This window comes from Manacus vitellinus, unplaced genomic scaffold (assembly GCF_001715985.3).
Source record: "Manacus vitellinus isolate BGI_N305 unplaced genomic scaffold, ASM171598v3 scaffold_1_pilon, whole genome shotgun sequence".
Taxonomy (NCBI): domain Eukaryota; kingdom Metazoa; phylum Chordata; class Aves; order Passeriformes; family Pipridae; genus Manacus; species Manacus vitellinus.
In genome coordinates this window covers 28176761-28190599 of record NW_021939396.1, presented here as the reverse complement: position 1 = coordinate 28190599, position 13839 = coordinate 28176761, and the positions used below count along the sequence as shown (strand labels likewise).

Below are 13839 nucleotides of genomic sequence, written 5' to 3'. Positions count from 1 at the left end.
GGCGGGGAGGGACGGGGCGGTCCCGGCTTCCCCTTTCGTATAGGTGGGGATTTTCCGTGCCCACGTGTGTGAACTTTTTTTGCGTGACTGCCCATGGTGGCGGTTGTTGCCCGGGGGGCTGGGCACACCGCAGTGGTCTCTGTCGCCGACTCCGGAGCGGGAGAGGAGCCCCCTCACTCTGGGATTTGGGGCGGCTGTCGCGCTGGATGCGGGCGGGCACGTGGCACGCAGGCACACAAACACAGCCCGAGCCGTGGCTGTTCGTGTCTGTGCCCGGTTCCCGTTATCCGTCTGGCGCTGGTGTGTGCCGCTTCCATTCGTTCATCTGTTTATCTCGTGAAGCTAAGCCGGCGATGTGGGAAAAAAAGTTGCGCAGGAATCCCAGTGTCACAGCACTGATTTAAATACGCTCGTTACAACTTCCTCCTGCGGTACGGGCGGAGGGAGGGCAGTGTCCGGCCAGCGACCGCCTGTGAAACTGGGACTCGCTAGCGTGAAATTGGAATTGCGATACCGCGCTTAGCGGTACGGCCGTGGTGCGCTAATCGGATAACTCCGTATACTCAAGTTCCTCGCATTTAAATCTTTTTTTGCCGATTGCGTTGCCTTGGATTGAGTTGCTGAGTAAGAAGTTTGCAGTCGCTTGGTGTGTGTTTGAGATAAACATGCGGTTTCCTGAAAGCCGTGTTACTATGCCAGAGCTCCTCTAACGCTTTAGGAGTAGTGAAACTCTTCTTCCCGTTCTGGCTGAACTTAAAATCATCGCGTTTCTTGGCTGCTCTCATGAATGAGGCAGAGCTTGCTCTAGAACATACGTGGATGAAAAGCCCCTAAAGAATACTCGTTCGGAATCCGCAGCGTTCTGCAGCCTTTTCTCTTAGGATGAAAGTTCGTTCGCTCGATCGCCTCTTAAACTTGCCTCGGGGCATTAGCTAGTGTGCTTCAGGTTAGGCCAGTCCTTGAATTGTTAGGCTGTTAGCCGGAATTAATCCCCCATCGCTCCGATTTTCCCCATTTAGAACTCAGTTTTAGTTACGACACTCACCTTGGTTGTATAGCTTTGTCTGGAGCCCGAAATGTAACGCGGTAATTATACTGAGTTTAGTGCTTGAGCGCTTTAAGGAGCTCAGGGTACCTTGGACAAGAGCTGTGATTCAAATGTTTGGGTAGGATATCGGGATGACTGATAAAATGTTAGGTGAACGTAGGTTTTCTTAGAGCTACTTGGAAAAGGTATGCAAGTTTTACGTGAAACGGCTGCGGGACTGCAAGAAGAACCTTATGGTGCACAAATACAGGTTATCAAAAATATTATTTTTGGATTTACAAATGCAACATTCACCTTCGTGATTAATACTGCCTTTTCAGTGAGTGTGTTTCTGAGGCAGCTACTGTTACTTTCACAGCAGTAGGTCGTCCAATCTGCGTTTGCTATTCACTCTGCAGTGTTTTAGCCAAACACACTTTCAGTAACTTGTTTCTAATTATGAAACTTTCATTCTTAGTTTCTTTTACCTCTTTGTATCTGAAAATGTTAATTTTTGCATAACGTTATCACAGCATATTCCTTACTGTCTTGTTGCCTAGTTCCTGACTTCGAGTTGTGAATGATTAACCATGTAGAGGTATGTTCTGTCACTGTGTAGCCTCCTGTGTTAGTAGATGCTGCTAATTCCTGCCGCCTTTGGAATTTTCTCACTCCATTTAACGTGCATTTAAATAAAACCAATTCCAAGCATTTTTTCCTAGTTAATTTACTAGTTTGCTCTTTCTGTCCTCCTATCCCTAGTCTGCTGTAGAACTGTTAAATACCAGGAGAGTAGGAAGGAGGACAGAATATTGGCTTGTTATCACAGTAGCCTAAGAGTTAATATAAGTATGTATTTGAAGACTGTAAGTGTTTATTTGAAGACCTTTCATTGTCATGGGAAGCTTTGTAAAAATGAGCCTCTGCTTTTATACTGCTGATGATTTAAGAAAAAGTATTTGTAGTAGTTGTAATAATAAACTAAATGGTAGGATAGATGAGTCAGTGGTTCTTTTGCATTGTATTAAAGATAAGGTTTGGGTAAAGGTAGCTGTACAGAGATTGGTGTTTTCAAGTGGAAAACAGTCCTCTGTGCATCCCTCTGCAACTACATTTTGGAGGGAAGGAATTGCGTTTTTTCAGGAGTCAGTGTAGTTTTCTTTGTGGTGCACTTCCAGGTTACACTTGCTTTATCAAAAATCTGATTAAGAATCTCTGTTTTCTTTCCACTTCTATGTTTAATTTCCGTATCCTTTCATACTTTTAATGGCACTTGAATTTCTTTTGATACGTATGTTTAAATTAATACCAAAACAATAGCCCCATTTTTTTCCTTAATGCCATGATAGCAGATCCTTGGAACAAAAGTAGGTAATTTGTACCCTGACTGTATTTCCAACATACATAATGCGGCAGCAAAGCCGTTTAGATTTAATGAAACTTTGGAGAGATCTTTCAGCCTTTGTGTTAGAGACAGCACACATGTATTCTGGACTTGACAAGCCTCAACTGCAGGGCATGTTTAGCAGCTGCTAATAAACATATGGCAAAGTGCCACTGTTCAAGTGCAGAAAGGAAATTGTAGGTGTTAAGGCAGTAAAGCAGTGGAAGTTTCTATAGGTCTGTTGGATATTACACTCGTGAAGAAATGAGTGATGATTTCAGTTTATTTTTGGGATACATTTAATTTGGAATGCCAAAATACATCACAAGTGGTTGCAGCTGCTGTAATTCAAGGGTATTGAGCTGTCAGCTGATACTTTTCTCTAAGACCAAATTCTTGGCTTTTTTTCTATTCCAATTTTTAAAATAATCTGTCTCCATATTAAAGCTTAAGGAAATCTATCATCAACTTGAATTACCTTTGTTTTTTAATAAATGGACTGTTGTATTGCAAAAATTTTAAGAAATGGATGCTTACTGGGAAACCACTGCAAAATATTTTAATTCTTTGATGAATTTAGGTCCATAAAATGCAGACTTATTGGCTGCTGGGGGTTCCTACTCTCAAACCAGCTTCTTAAAACAATTCTCTGGACATCATTTGAAACTAAGCTTTGGAAATACTGCCAGAAAAGCTTTCTCCAGCCTAACAGGCATGTTGGTTTAAAGCAGAAGTCCTCCAAAAGGAGGAAGGCCTTTGATGTGTTATTTTTTCCATGTGAACTGTAATTATTTGCTTTATGTGAGCAGTGATGAATGTAAGTCGTGCTTCAGATGTAAGTTACATTACAGTGTTCTAAGTTAACTTCTTAACTTACTCTTAGCAGAGCAAAATGTTGAGGAGGAAGTCAGAGTAAGTACTATTATTTACTGTATTTTCATGTAGTGTTCTTACCTCATCTTGAACTCCTCAATTTGATATTAATGGAACAATTTTAAATTGCTGAGTTTTCTGTGAGAGATGCTATGGCTTGTACAATGGCAGCGGGGCATCATTTTGAGATCCTTTTCCTCTGTAGCTGCATGTGGTTAAGGAGCTACTAATAGCTTATTTTCTTGGAATATCCATTTGTCAGGGCAAGAATTAATTTGGGGGCATAGGGAACCTGCTGTACAGTAAGATGTGGTAGTGGGGATGGGATTACAAAAATGTGGCATAATTACTTTTCATATACATACAACTGAGAAAGAATCTGTGGTTAGATTGGTTTGGGTATTTTTTTTCTTCTTCCTGCCCTTGCTGTTCTTTTCCGAGGGACAGAATATGCTGATGGAACAGGAGGAGAAAGAAAAACAGGTTTCTTATAGCAGTTTTTGATCATCTGTTTCTGCTCCTATTAGCTTTTAGGCAAGTTTAATTATTGAATTATACATATAAAATAGTAATACATCTTTGTGTGTATTCAGGAGATCTCAGCTATTCAAAACTGAGCATAATATTAGTTTCCTTGAGTCTCTGTTCTATTAGACTGCTTCTCAATCTCACCCACTGAAAGAACTTTTTGAGTTAGAATGCAGTAAATTCCATAAATTGAAATGAAATTGTGCTGATTCTTATCTTAAATTTCTTACTAGTTTTTATTAAAAGGATAAGGTGGTTTGACGTTGAGATAGGTGATGGGAATACATGGTCTGTATTCTGAAAATATAATTGACATCTGAGCAAATCCCATTACTTTGTGGTTCTCATCAGAAAAACAGAACAGAGGATGTACTGTGTCAATAACAGAAGTTTGCAAATATACTGTGTTCCTGTAATTATTTTCTGCACCTTGCTTCCTGTTGAACTGTATAGTATTTTTTCCTGTGCAAATGTTTAAAACACTCTAAGTGATATAATTTGGTTTTTTTTCATTTTCCTCATAGCAAATGTCAGTTCTACTTGTCACACTTGGTGTACATATGTTTGGTAACTGTTCGGATGTCAGGACTCTATTTCATTTGAGTTGTGGCATTAGGGTTAGCTGCTTCCGTACCAGCAGTTAAACAGTTGTTTCTAATACTGCAGTTAGTTTTAAAAATGTTTCAGTAAACCTGTGAGACTGATCTCTTCCCCCAACACATACCCCTATAGCTTGGGCATCAGTTATGTAATATCTTTTTTTTTTTTTCCCTTCAACCTTCTGGTCTGCTCATAAGTTAAGATTTCAGTCTTGCGTTTCTGTATTGCATTTGTGATCTGCATCTTCTTTATCATACTGGCTTATCCTTTTCTCAGGAAACAAAAAAAAACACATTGTAAAAATCAATTTTTTTTTTTCACCCCAGCTTGACTGGGTATGTATACTTGCTCAGTTAAAATGTACTCTATCTCCATTCTTTAATCAGACGCTTGTCAAAATTGAAGAACTGCTGCAGATTGTTGTGAGGTGGTTTTTTTTGGTTTTGGGGTTTTTTTTGTGTGTGTGTGTGTGTGTTTTTTTTTTTTTTAATTTATGTGGTATTTAACGTGTTCTCAGAGAATGAAATTGGCAGCTATCATAGCATCTACCTAACACTTACTGTGTGAGGTGCAAGTCACTGATGATTGATGAGAGTGACAACACTTCAGGGTACCATAATTTTCATCTTAATCTGATCCAACGTCAGTGTAATTGGTGTTTTGAAACTATGCAGTGCTCCATTGCTGGATTGACAGGAAGCTAGTCCAGATCTGAAATCTGCTGAGAACTAAGAGTGACAGACTTGGCTGTCATATGTTTGAGGCATACTCTGTTTCAGAGCTCTGATCTGAAGGAGTGCTTGGGGTTTATCAGAAAAAAACTGAGCTGACGCTGCATAAGGAACGGTTGCTTGTTTTTACATAGAAGCCTAATTGCTTTTATTCCTACCTCTTCACTGAACTGTTTGTCTGAGAAGGGTAGAGATTCAGAAGCAACTTGAATGTGATAGCAAACTGAAATGATTTCTCAGGAGATGCTGAAATGGCAGTTTCTGTTTTGGTTATACTGGGCATTATTGACTGCTTATAGATGTAAACAGCATTTTAGATGTAGTTACAGCCTCAGTTGTCATTCCAGTGATCCACACTGGGATTATGATTTGTGGTGATTTAATCTACTAATTCCTGTGTGGTAGAAAACTACTTTTTTAGTATATATACCTGGTTTCTGCTGTAGTCCCAAATTAAGGGTAGTGCTTTTCTGCACCATATATTTTAGCCCCGGTATAGATTATGGGGTCATGACAGTGTTAACATTTACCTTCTTAATGCTGATTTTGACCTATAATGTTGAGGCTGTTGAGCTTTAACAGTACCTCTAGCTCCCAAATCAGTGAGATGTTTTATTAAATGTGGGGAGAAAATAGTGTTGTAGCTTGCAAAATCTGATCTTCTCTCATCCTAAACCATATTGGAGCCATCCACTTTTGAACTCTCCTTATTTGTTAGGGAAGAAGAGAAATATTGGAGATCCAGTATAAAATAGACTCTGCTGTAGTCTCTGCTCTTGATGGCAGCATATGTCAACCCATATAAGTATGGTCTCAAGTATGCCAGTCTGTGTTGTTTTCTGCTTTCCCCTAGCTGCTCTGAAGCATCATTTTCTAAATGCTCTAAAATCCGGTTCAGATCTCTTGATGCTTACCAGCCTCTCACCGTCTGAACTAATTTTTAAAATGACTTATTTCTGGCTGATAATGTCAGCTTTTAGCAACATTTTGAAGCTGTGTTTGAGATCACGTCTTAAAAAGGCTGCATCTGTAAAATATGTACCAGTTAAAGGTGTTGCCACTGGAAAGTTTCAGTGAAGTTTGATTCAAGAAAGTCTTACTTAAGTAATTTAATTGAAGCTTAAGTATTTCTTTTGGTCGTCTGCAGTATTGTCTACTTGCCATCTGATACTGTTTCTGTTTAATCCTAAACCTGCCCCAGTTAGAAAGTAGAAGGTAAATGTTTAATTTGTAGAACTGCATAAGAAATGGATCTGCTATTATATCTACTCTGGCAACATGTTTTCTTTAAAACATTCAAGACAGTTTGGGAGATACAGCTCTAAGCCTTAGGTATTCTTATCTCAGCATGAGAAAACATTTAGTCAGTTATCAGGATTCTGCTTATTTGTTGAAGTGGAGATTTCTAGGGAAGAATAAGTGTTTGGATATGTAAGAATCATCTAGTTAAATCTTCAGAAAGAGAGGCTCCTGAGTCTTTTATATACGTGGGTTAAGAATAACAAGTACCTCACACTCAACTAAATCTTTCCTTACTTTTGGCTGAAATTTCACTTCCTTTGCCCTCAAGGAAAATCTGCTAGTTCATTTTGTTTCAGATTTGGGGGTGGAAGGTGCAGAACGAGATCATGACTCTTAGTTTTCAAAAATAGCTTGTTAATTACACATTCCTGTCTGCCTTTGTGACCAAGAACATAAATAACAAAAAATTGTTTGATTAAAATTATCTTCTTAAGATTATTTTCATATCCTTATTGTAGTGTTGGAGGATTAAGAAGAGCATTCACCAAGCACTAATTATGTTTGTGGTCTTTTAATTGCAGGAGGCGGAGTTACCATCAGAACTGAACAATGAAGGATACTGTGATTTTAACAGTAGGCCAAACGAGAACTCTTACTGCTATCAGCTCCTGCAAGAGCTCAACGAGCAGAGGAAGAAAGGCATTCTTTGTGATGTTAATATTGTGGTGAGTGGGAGGGTCTTCAGAGCTCACAAGAACATCCTGGTTGCAGGCAGCCGCTTCTTTAAGACTCTGTATTGCTTTACAAACAAAGAAAGCCGGAACCAAACCACTGTTACCTATTTAGACGTTGTTGCTGTTCAAGGTTTTTCTGTCATCTTGGACTTCTTATATTCTGGTAACCTCGTGCTTACGAGCCAAAATGCCATTGAAGTGATGTCGGTGGCCAGCTACCTTCAGATGACGGAGGTTGTCCAGTCCTGCCGCAACTTCATTAAAGATGCCTTAAACATAAGTATAAAATCAGAAGCTCCAGAGACCGTTGTAGTGGATTACAACAGAAGATCTGTTAGTAGGGATGGTTTGTCTCCAAGGGATCAGAAAGTTGCCAGCTTCTGGGCAACACGAAACCTTACCAACTTGGCAAGTAGCATAAAAACTGAGAACGATCCCTACCCAATTGATGAGGGCCAAATGGAAAGCTACCAAATGAATGACTGCAGTTGGGTCCAGGACAGCTCACCTGAAATGGCTGAAAACGAATCTCAAGGTGAGGGAAAAGTTTTTGTGTGGAATGACATGGGTGCACAGGGACAATCAGTTCAAGAACCTGGAAAAGCAAGAAGGAAAAACCAAACTGCAAAGAGATTTATTTATAATATACCACCTAATACTGAAGAGAACTCAGAAGATTGCTCAGCGTTGCAACCGTCAGTCCCATATCCAGAAGAAGATCTGTCATTTATTAAAGAAGAAGCAGGTAAATGTTGCTTAATGTGATCGTGTTATTTGAAAACTAAAGTATTGAATGAAGTATTGAATGAAGTACCTGACAGTGTAACTCTTATAAAGGTATGTTGGATAGGATTAGTGAGGTCAGCACAGCAATCACGTTACTGAATCATTAATCTGATCCTCTGCCTTGGGGCACAGCAGTGATTTTCTGCTGGAGACAGTAATGGCAGCGCTGTGCAGGATGGAATGTGCTGTTTGCATTTGGTACTTGAATTGGGGATACTTATCAGCTGCTACAAACTAAAATTCTTACATTCACATTTAATCTGTGGTGACTATTAGGCACAAAACCAAGGAGTAATAACTGTTGGCTAATGAATATTAACTGGTTGCACAGAGAGCAGGGACCTTTATAATTTCCTTCCCTACGCTAGAAAAAGATTTTTCTAGTAATCTCCTTCACCTGAGCGTCACTCAGAAAGTGAAGTCAGCATTCTACTGATTTTTATTATAGGGGTGTCTGGGAACCTGCAAGACAGAGTAATCCTGGCTACTATAATAGAAACACTTAAAGCAAGTTTGTGAAACGTTGGACAGAGATGCCACAATGACATATATTAGACGGGAATATATTTTTGTTAAACAATGCTTTAAACAAATCCTGAGAGTGACTGAGTTAATAGGATTTTTTTCCTTAAGGATCTATGATTAATGTAAATGGTAGAGTAGGGTTAAATATCTGTTTGTTTAACAAATAAGGTCACACAAAGAATTATATGCAGCAGACTGCTCATGGTGTAATTGGGATCTGGGGCAGTGTAATTACGTCCAGGGCTTTGTTTTTTAAATTATTATTATGCTGTATGAATAGTTGAAGTATGTATTTGAAATACTGTCATTTACCTTTACTGTAATTTGCATCACTTTCTGATGAATTAGCAGTTTTGAAAACGTATTGCAGTTTAGGAGTCAGATTAAAGATAGATTTGAGAAATATCTGGAATTAAATGCTTTAGATGTGTCTGTTTCTAAAGCAGGTTAAAATATATGCCTGCTTGAACCATGAAGGTGGTGTAGATGTCCTCTGTCTCCTCCAGGAGCTCTGCCCCTGCCTATGGGGCTGGAGGCCATAGAGAAGCAGGGGTGCCGCAGTGGGCACGTGGTGACCCCACTGTGCCGTGCAGTGCCAGCTGGTCCCAGTCTGCAGTGCTGTGCACTATGGATGTGTACCTCCAGTACAAGATACCTCCCTGTAGTTAGCAAGTAGTGTGACACAACAGAGCAGCTCCGGAGAAGCAGCTGTGCTGAGGAGCTAACATTGTTCTGCAAATGCTTCAGGGTGTTTGCCTATCTCAAGCCTTCATCTCTCAACTCTGGGTAGATCTGCTTTAGCTATTCTTGGGAGCCTGCACTTGTAAAGTGAATTTCCTGATCTTCTCTTACTGTCTAAGCTTTCCTAGACTGTACAGGATTTTTCAGGCTGAAATCACAATAGAAGCTATGTTTCAAAAACATAACAATTGCTAACAGACCTTAGATCCACAGCACAGGGTTAGATCTAGCCTTAAGTAAAGCACCTTTAGACTCAGATAGTGTGGATGTTGAGTCCTCAGCACCCACACAACAAATCTGCTTGTGCTAGGCTACACTACTCGATATAGTTGCAGTGGCATGAAAAAGGGTCTGGAGCAGGAACTGAGGACCTGTATATAAATTGCACAAACATCAAATTTCTGACACAATTTAGCATGTGATTTCTGTTTGATTTCTGTGGGGTGGTTATTCAACCTCTTTTACCAATTGAAATACAGAGAATATGTCTACTAAGTGATGTCAGTAGCAACAGAAAGAAATACTTGGTTGCCTTCTGTGGAATTCGTATGTGTTCTGTGGAGCTTTCTTGAAGAAATAATGGAGGACATGGGCAGTCAGTAGTGATTATACAAGTTTAGTTCTGTTTTATTTTTTGTGGATTTTTTTTTGACAGAAGCACCAAGGTTTTCAGTAGCTTGTTATGCTAAAGAATTAAATTACGAAATACATCCATGTAGCATCTTGGTGAAGAGAACTGTATTGGAGACTAGGGACATAGTGAATGTGTGCTGTGGTGTCTGTCTAAAACCATTTCAAGTTCTGTGACTGAAGGGGGAAGTTTATTTTATTGAGCTGTAAAATACCATCAACTAACAATTTCCTTGATATTTTCAGAGCATATGTGTTCCCAAGTACATAATTACATTTTCTGTCAGTATTAGAACTCTTGGAAGCCCTATCTAATATTTTTGCAATTATGCCTTTTATGAAGTTCTTCTCTGCATGCACATTGTGTGAAGCAAGGAGTGACTGGAAGTAGGGCTTGGTATAATAGCTCACTTTCACCCATACTCTGTGCTTCAGCCACTGGTGTTCTTTCTCCTCTGCTGCTGCCTCTTTCTCTTTGCTCTGCAAGCAGATTCCACCCTCAAACATTCTTCTTTGAACTGCTGCCTCTATGCCCAAGAAAAGGTGGAAGAGGGAGGAGTGGAGCGTTGGAGGAATGTCAAGAATGAGTTGTAGAGTAACCTGCAGGTTATACGATAACTTTTTAGTTTTGGATTAAATTTCTTGTGGAGATGAGAAGCTTACCAAAAATAATATAGGCACTGGGAGGTAAAAATGCAGAAGAAAATATCATCTGGAATTGATACAAGAAAATGCTGTGAGAAGAAAAATAAAGAATAGCAAATTCTTATGATGAGAGCTAAAAAGTGCACTGTCTCTTTGTTTGCTGAAAGGGAAAGAATGAGCTTGTACTATTATGCTTTGTCATGTTCTGATGGGAATAACCAACACCAGCTGAGGTTGTGAGCTGTCAGTTACATGCAAAGTGAGTTCCTGTGTCCTTGATTATGGTTTTGGTTGGTCTGGTTCTTTTGTGAGGGGGGGAAAAATACTGTAGATATGGTGGAAACCTATTTAAGAACGCTCCTCTCACTAAAAAAATTATCCCAAAAACCACTTCGTTGATTTCTGTAGTAAATGGACTTCCCAGTTGGGTACAGCTAGATAAGTATTAAGTAATAAACAATTAAAGCTTTCTGAACTATCTGCTACTCCTCTTGTCCCAGTGATGCAAACATGTTAAACTGCTCCTTGCTGAATGTGAGTTTTCCTACAGGTATCTGTAAGGATATGTCAGCTTCTTCCTTCTACCCTGTGTTGCCAGTGAGTTTATATTTAACACTTTCTCTGTAAAAGTAGCACTTTGATGAACTTCAAAAAAGCTCCATAAAGTTGAAATAGATTTGAAATTGCATGTACCATCTTATATTTACTTATTTTTGCTTAAGCTTTCAAAACTTCTCCAGTTTTAGCTATATTAATTCAAGTAGCTGTTTAACTAAAATATTGAATGTTACTGCCTATGTCCATGTTTTCCCTTCTAGTTGGTAATCTGCTAAAAAAGTCTTTACTGTTTATAGCAATTGTGCATCCTACAATTAACTGTTTATCATGGTAAAAGTAACTGTGCAGTCAGTCAGCATCTCATAGTCAGTTTCCAGTTCATAAAAGCTCAGTGAATATAATTCATCATATTCTTAATGTTGGTTCTTAGGGTTTTTTTGGTCAATTTTCATCACTTCTTGGATATATTTTTTGTCTAGGCCTGTTTTGGAGTATATGTGTCCTCTCCTCAGGCTTCAGAACAGCTGTGGAGTATTGCTCATGCTTTCCAGAGCTGATTGTGTTGATTTTTTAGGAGACTTATATGCAATATTGCAATAGCTTTATGAAACTACAACTGGATTATGTGTTACCTTGATTTTCAGGCCAGTTACTGCTGTGTCATGTATTGTGGTGGAGGCAAGGCAAAGGATAACAAGTGCAAGATGAATGCAGCCCTTTGGTGGAACAAGAGGGTTTGTGAATGATTTTGTATGGGTTCTTAAGGAATTTAATTCAGCTTGCTGTAGAAGCAACTGCTTTTCAGAAGGATGCAAATAGCCAGCTAAACCTGCTTACAAAAAACATAGGGATGGTCACAGCTGTTGTTATGATGCAAGGGAGGAGCATAACAACTTGATTAGGACTTTACACTATAGACAGGTAACTTTGAAGAAATCAAGATTGATGGACTTATCTGGAAATGCATGTATTTCTTATAGGGATAAACCTGACTTGATTGAGTTACAAAGGAAAAAAAATAGCCTAAGAAAACTAAGTGCTTTTTCTGCTTCTCCATGGTAGTATCACTCTCAGCCAGATTTTCCTCAGATCTCCAGCTGATACCCTATTGAAAGATTTTAAGTTCCTCGATGGACCTTTAACCTCTTTTTTGCTCTGTTCCCCTATGTAATCTGGTATTGAAGGCCTTGTAGGTTGTTAGAAGTCTTCTAAAGAGAGCACAACATCTGAGCGTCAGTCTCTTCCCCGTTCATTAAATTTACTTCTCCTAGGGATGATCCCAAAGACAAGCAGATTCCCACATTTTCATGGTATGGTCTGTCGTTGACCGTGCAACATGAAGCAATGTTTTGTGTCTCAGTGCTGTGAATTTGTTTTTTTTTTGTTTCGTGAATGGTTTGGGGAAGAAGGTTTTGTGGTGTCTACAGACCTTTTCTGTCTGAAAAGCTTTTTTTCTTTTTTGTCTCATGCAATGCATTCACTTCAAAAAAAATACCAATCTGAAGTGCTGATTTTTTTCACTTATAAAATAGTGATGATGCTGATGGCAGCAACTCCATAAGTTGAGATGGTACATAAGAGCAACTGACTCCCCCACACATGTGGATGAGGAAACTTTTTAATATCTTCTGTTTCAGTTGTGTAGCCTTTGTGGGAGAGAGATCAGCAAAACAGCTTTCCCTTTCTTGGGAAGGAGTTTTTCAGGGAATGTTTGGTAAGCAAGTTGAAAAGCAAGTGGATGATATGTTTGGCATCAGTTGGTGGTCATCTGGCAGATGATTAGTTGGTGCTAGATCTGACTCCAAAGTTAGGGCAATATATCATTTTTTTTTGTGAATGAGAAATAAAAATGGAGAGCAGTTGCGAGCAATAGATAAAGTATTAGTAAGACTGCATTGGCAAAATGTCTTAAGTGTCTGGGGGAGCCTTCTGTTGCAAGAGGCAGCTGAGCAATAATGTGCTTTCAGAATAATCCTTTTCAGAAGAAACGGGGTTAAAGATGTGAGAAATACTCTGGGAACAAAAGGGGAGTGCAAGATATTCTTTCCCCCACCTTCCTAATATGTCAGTGTTGACAGTGCTGTTTCTTCTGTCATGTTGCCTAACAAATCCAGCTCTCTAATAGCAATCCAGATTGTATCAGTAGATTACCACTGCTTTCTTTACAATCCTTGAAAGCTATGGGCTAATTGCTTATCCTGTCTAGTTTCTGTCTTTTTTTAATTGATCTAAATAAGCAGTCAGTGTCAGAAAAGCTGGTAGAAAAAATAGTAGTATTCTCTTTTCTCTTATTTTGGCACTATTTCTAGTGCTAATATGTATACAGAAAAGAGAAGTTCACTACAGACAACTGTATCTAATACGAAGTTTTGTATCTTCTCCCTGAGCTCACCCTATGTCCATATCCCTTTCTCTAATGAGACCAGTGACTTCTGTAATTGGTCTTCTTCCTTAATCATTCCCTACTCAGTAATGTCTCCCTTTTCTTCCCCCCCCCCAGATCAGCATATTTCTGATTACAGAAAAAGAGTGAAACTTGTCAAACTAAGGACATTTCTGACTTGGATATGTTGTCTTTTTCTGGTGATGCTCCCCTACTTCTTGCCTTCAAAACTGAAAATCGGCGTTTTTAACTCCTGGTTATCCTTTTTCCTGAGAACAAATGCAGTAGAACATACAATTAAGTGGTTGTGTAGGCTTTTACAGCACTAACTTTTATCACACGATTTTATTTTGGACTGTCTGTCTTCTCAGATTGACATCTTGAAAATTTTAGAGCTGATATTTAATCAGCTTATTTGGATTGTGGGTTTTTTTTATTATTTTTAGGTTTGT

At 39.0% G+C, this 13839-nt stretch overlaps 1 protein-coding gene across 1 annotated transcript in view; it reads left to right on the top strand.

Moving 5' to 3' along the window:
* The window catches only part of ZBTB10 (zinc finger and BTB domain containing 10), a 46244-nt gene that overhangs the window by 17778 nt on the left and 14627 nt on the right, over positions 1 to 13839 (top strand). Inside the window, exon 3 of the mRNA XM_029959295.1 lies at positions 6967 to 7864. Within this exon, the coding sequence (XP_029815155.1) occupies positions 6967 to 7864 (898 nt within the window). The remainder of the gene's footprint in view (positions 1 to 6966; positions 7865 to 13839) is intronic.